Below are 5,750 nucleotides of genomic sequence, written 5' to 3'. Positions count from 1 at the left end.
GGGGTGGATCTAGAGCTGACTCTGCTCAGAGCAGATTGCTCACTGATGGGGTGGCACCAGCGGTGGAAAGAACAGAAGTGCACAGTGCAGAGCCAAGGAGGAGCTTGGGATATTCTAGAAACTGTTAGTGGTTTGAGTGACAGCAGACTGAGGGTGGATTGACAAAGGCCTGAGTAGGAAAATCAGTTAGGATGGTGGCTGCCCAGGCCAGGCCGTTCATCAAAATATATACGGGGGACTTAAAAGTGGTCATCTTGCCGGGCCCCACTCTTGGAAATTCCAGTGTGGGTGAGGGGATCTGGTGCTCAGCCTGTTTGAGGAAGCATTCAGCAGGTGGTGGGGGCAGGGTCAGAGGAGCTGACTGACGGCCATGGCAGTGGGGGTGGATGGGGCAGGCAGATGAGACCTGTTCAAGATGTAGGCTTTCCAGTACCCGATGACCATTTGGTTGTTGGGGGTGGAGGGAGGGTGGGCGGCCCAGCATTGTCCCAGGTTTCTGACTAGAGGGATAAGAGAACTGAGGTTTGGGGTGGGGTAAAGGTCACTTGAGTTTGGGATTTGTGAGTATCTAAGGGCTGACGTCTGAGAGGCAGCCAGAAATGTGGTCTAGACACACAGAGAGATCTAGGCTGGAAGACTCGATGCACAGGTGCCTCGGCATCATGGAAATCATGGGAACGGGTGAAACTCTCCCCAACAGCCCATCATGAGAAGAGGCAGGGAAAGATGTCGGAAGACACAGGAGGAGGCCAGAGAGCCCAGGATGGGCCCTGAGGAACAAGGAAAGAGAAGGAGGAAGAGGGGAAGCATGGCGTCACCACTCTGGCCTGACTGACCCAGAGTGTGGAGTGTGCCTTCCAGTCTAGAAAGCAGCTAGGAGGGAAACTCATGTTATTCCATGTTACATGTAAGTTCTTCAAGCCATTTCTGTAGCTGATGCCAACAGACCACCCGCCACCACCTCTACCACCCAAAATGAGTGGGCGACCTGAGAAAATGCTGTTCTCTCTAACCCGAACATGTGAGATGGTAGGATTGAGCACATTCCTAGGAACATATCACTTCCTAAGGATCAGTGCTCCTAAGGCCGTTGCCTCATTCCTGAGCTTCTCATGGCTTAGGAACACCTTGATTTCCGTGGGGGGGCGGGGGGAGGGCGGGCAGGGAGGGCGGCATTTCCCAGGAAAAGTGTGGGAGGTGGGCCTGCCCCCAGAGAGTGGTCTGAGTTGGGAGGTTCCTGGCCCCTGAAAAGGAACCACACTGCGGAGGTCACATGAGAGCTAGTCACGTTGTTTGCATAGACTGCATTTGTTTGTATAAATGCTGCAAAGTTAGCTCTTCCTTGGGTTTGAAGCATTGCCTTATGAGTAGAAGAATGTGAGGAAGTAGGGAGGGACCAAATGGGTCTAACTTACATGAAACTGGGTAAACTTTAGTGTGTTTACTTACCAGGCTGGGTTTCAGCTCCGGGGCCCTAAATGACTAGCAGCATAGCTGGTAGAGCACCAAGCCCAGTGAAGTGTGGGTGGCCTAGGGACTCGGGGGGCCAAGGAGCCCATTGTGTTCACTCCAGAAGAGGAGGTGACATTTGGTTTCTTATGTCTTATATTGCATACAATTTAATACTACATTTAGCTGAAACAAACCAATGAAACAAATCTAAAATGAGTGCTGGGAGAGCCTGGGCAACCATCGCAATGCAGAGATTATTTTCAGGTCCAGACTCATTTAATTAATAAGTAGTTCAAGTAAAATTCCCAGGTCCGCTCCGCTGAAGTCTTGGCTTTTGGGACTCTCTGTGTGGTATTTGGTGGGTTATTGACCTCTCTGGGCTTGAGTCTGGAGATCAGTAAAACAAAAGGACCTGGCAGACCTCAGCTGCGACACCCACCTGGGTTCCCACCAGAACACGTCTACTTTTACCTGCGTCGCAAGTGAGCTGCCACTGTTTCATTTGAAGTAGCTTTCTGTGACTGTAAGAACTTTGACAAACGAGTAGACAATCTTCAAGAACTCTTTCAGCTCTAAAATCCTGTAATGGTCGATTCTTGATAAATTGGGATATCCTGTTAATTATTTCAGCTTTATGAGATTAGCAATAAATATTTTTATTGCAGACCTGAGGTAGGAAATGATAGCCCAACAAGGATGTGTAGAGTGCTGGTGTGTGTGTCTGTGTGTTTGTGTATGAGGTTTCCGTCTACTTATTTGCAGGGGTGTCTGTATCTAAGTGTGGCATTGCCTGCCATGTTATTCTTCCATTCTCTCTCTCTCTGTCTTTCTCTCAAATCCTGCCCATCCCATGTCAAATTTCAGCAAGCCTCCATTCTTAGCTACTTGTCAAGAATTAAAGCAACTCAAATCACTTAGGGAGTTATGATTGATATTCAACCAATTTTATTTATATATGTGTCTTTGATTCAGTGCAACAATTTATATTAACTAATGGATTAATAGATATGCTCCTCAACCAACTTTGCTCTTTTAGTACTGAAACCCTGAAATGTGTTTTTTACTTATTTTTTTTAATTCCCCTAACATCTTGTTGTGAAAATTTTATGTGTGTAATCAAGTTGAAGGAACTTAACAGTGAGCATCTGTCTCACTCTGTAGATTCTAGCATGAACATTTATCATATTTGTTGTATCAAATGTCTATTTATCTTTCTATCCTCAACCCTTCTTATATTTTGAAGCATTTTAAGTTGCATACATCAATACCTGTCCTCCTAAATATTTCAGTATGTGTATTGTTAAGAGATCCACATTTACTTAGTTTTTTGTGTAAAATCTCCAGACAATGAAATGCACAATTTAAGTCTGTATTCTCTGAGATTTTGAAGAGTACTTAACACCTATGCAACCCAAACTCCATCAAGATATAGAATGCCACCATCACCCCAGAACATTCCCTTATTCACCTACCCAGTCTCTCTTGGGCCCTACCTACCCCCAGAAGCAAATACTGTTCTGATTTTCCCCACTGAACTTTGTATACAGAATATATTGTTTGTGTAAAGCTTCTTTGACTAAGCCTAATGCTTTAGAGATTCACTCAAGTTCTTGCTTGTATCAGTAGTTGACTTCTTTCATTGGTGAGTAGTATTCCATTGTGTGAGTCAACACCCGACTCACAGTTGTATTTCTTTCTCTTTTTAAAATTTATTTTCATATTAATAGACATCTAGTCTATTTCCAGTTTTTGGCCATTATGAAAACTAGAGCTCATCTCAGCTCTGTTCTTGGAGAACTCGGAGGCCTGGGGCCAGTTTTCTCCAGGAAGTGAAGCTGACGGCCTCTCAGGCTTCATCCGGATATGGGATCCTGGACTTGTAAGTGTTTGGATACAGGAGTTTTCCTAGGTACTGCTTAATGTCTTCCTGTGAGTGCTTCCCAGTTCTGGCTCCTGCTGGTGTGGTTATGTGCCAAGACATCAGGGTATCCTGTAGGGGTTCCCTGTTGATACAAACCACTGATGCATGAACAGAGAGATGCACGTATACACATAAACTCATGCAGCTACAGGTCAGTGATTGGCTGGGTTAGTAGAAATACCGTAATGATTAAGAGAAGATGCCTTTCTTTTTGGTAACCCAGCACTGTACCAGACATATGCATAGTAGATGTTTAGCAAGTGTTTATTGAGTAAATAAACTAATGAATGAATGAACAGACAGACAGACAAATGAATGAACAAATGGTTACAGGAGACTTAGATGTGGGGTCTGGGTAGAAGAGTAAATGTAGCCAGTGCATGATGCAGATAGCATGCCTGAAGAAGAGAGAGGAACAAATCATGGGACCCAATGATAGCTGCAATATAAGCATATGACAGTCACCTTGTCTTTATCTTGAGCAGCACTCAGGTACCACTGATAAATTCTGGAGAGTGAGACTGCCCACTTCCTAGCGTGCGAATTATTAGGCATGTGTCTCAGTCAGCTTGGGCAGCCATAACAATATACCAAAGACTGGTGCTTATACAACAGACTTTTATTCTCTCACAGTTTTGGATCAAGGTATTGGCAGGTTGGTTTCTGGTGAGGACTTCTCCCCTTGGGTGCAGATAGCTGTGCTCTCACTGTGTACTCACATGGCCTTCAGTGCATAGAGGTGGAGAGAGAGTGTCTATGAGCTCTGTGGTGTCTCTTCTTGTAAGGGCACTAATCCTATTAGATCAAGGCCTTACAACTTTATTTAACCTCAATTACCTATTAAAGACCCTATCTTCAAATAGTATTAGACTGGGAGTAGGGCTTCAACATAGGAATTTTGGAGGGGACACAATTCAATACATTGCAGTGTGGTTCTGCCTAAAGATTCGCACACCAGCACTGAGCCAGGCGTACCAATTACTTGTTGGGAACCGAGCTCGGTAGCGACATCTGTACTTCCACATTTCCCACAGTGGGAATCCTTGGCTGCTGACCAGTGTGATAAGACTATGATAATGCTGTTATAAAAACACTTCTATAGCATTTTGCAAAGTGCTTTCAAGTACACAGTCTCTTTAACCTCCCAGCAACCCTGTAAGGTAGGTATTATTGTACTCATTTTGTGGATGAAAAAAGAGGCACAAGAAGTTAAGTGTCTGGCCCAGAGCTCCATAATCCATCAGTGATAAACCAAATCCTCCTGTTCTAACTCTTACAGACAGCACTCAGATCCTCCCTTTAAAGCCACTCATGGATTTCCTTGTCACTCTCAGACTTTCAGTTTTTAAGGTATATTTAGGAGGATTTGGGAATACTGTTGCCTATAAAATGAAGCAGCTGAACCAATATACCAGAGATCACCTCATAAGCAAAAATTAGGTAAAAGTATTCCTAACGAAGGAACTGACCTAGCAGACAGAAAGAAATCCTCCGGAGTCTAATCATCTAATAATATGTTTTGTTTTTCAAGTGCTGGAATTAAGCCTATCTTATTGTGTTGGTCAGTACAACAGGGTTTGGATTCCTGATCCTGAAGAAGTTTGGAAATCTGCTGAAATTGCAAAGGACTACAGAGTTGGTGACAAAGTCCTGCAGCTCCTCTTGGAGGATGGAACGGTGAGGAGCCTTGCTGGCCACAACTACGATGATGTATAGAGGGTAACTGGGGTATGTGGGTGGGAGAAGATGGTCCCTGTAGGAGCAGACCAGGGGAAGGCACATGAAAAGGCACCCAAATGGCCATTTGGTGCTATAGATCCAATCATGTGTTTGTACCACTTCCCCTTCTCTCCACACCATGCTTCCCTAATGAAGGCAGAAAGTGCCCTACCTCAATTGAGCCTCTCTCTGTAACGAGATGCAGTAGACAGGTCTGTGCCCGTGCTGCATTTAAGGGATTCAGCATCGTTGGGAGAACGCTGAAAGGTGATTAGCCGTTTTGGTTTCATGAGTCTTAGCACAGAGACTGGGCAAAGACAAGATACTTGGGAGTAGTTTGACCCCAAGGCATAAAATGGCAGAGGAAACCATCAGGATGGGGAGAGGAAGAGAACTAGAGGAGAGATAGAAAGTAGGAAGAGAGAGGGAGGTGTGAGAGATGGACGGAAGGAGAGCAAGTCAGGCCATGGATGGATAGAAGCATTGTAAGAATGGGAACCCTCAAGGTTAATGACAGGGTGATTAGGGAAGTGACAAGAGATGGGACAAGAAGACAGGAATGCGTTGCGTGACATTATGGGGGACCACTGTCAGTGCAGGTATGATGAGGGAGAGGTGAAGGATGAGCAGAAAGATTGGCAGTTGTTCCTGCAGTAGA

General features: G+C 45.0%; 1 protein-coding gene across 1 annotated transcript in view; it reads left to right on the top strand.

Moving 5' to 3' along the window:
- The window catches only part of MYO5C (myosin VC), a 91,213-nt gene that overhangs the window by 12,653 nt on the left and 72,810 nt on the right, over nt 1-5,750 (top strand). The window contains 1 exon segment of the mRNA XM_023527721.1: nt 4,940-5,050. Within this exon segment, the coding sequence (XP_023383489.1) occupies nt 4,940-5,050 (111 nt within the window).

The sequence above is a fragment of the Pteropus vampyrus genome, unplaced genomic scaffold (assembly GCF_000151845.1).
Source record: "Pteropus vampyrus isolate Shadow unplaced genomic scaffold, Pvam_2.0 Scaffold19, whole genome shotgun sequence".
Lineage (NCBI taxonomy): Eukaryota > Metazoa > Chordata > Mammalia > Chiroptera > Pteropodidae > Pteropus > Pteropus vampyrus.
This window is presented reverse-complemented; position numbering and strand designations above follow the sequence as displayed.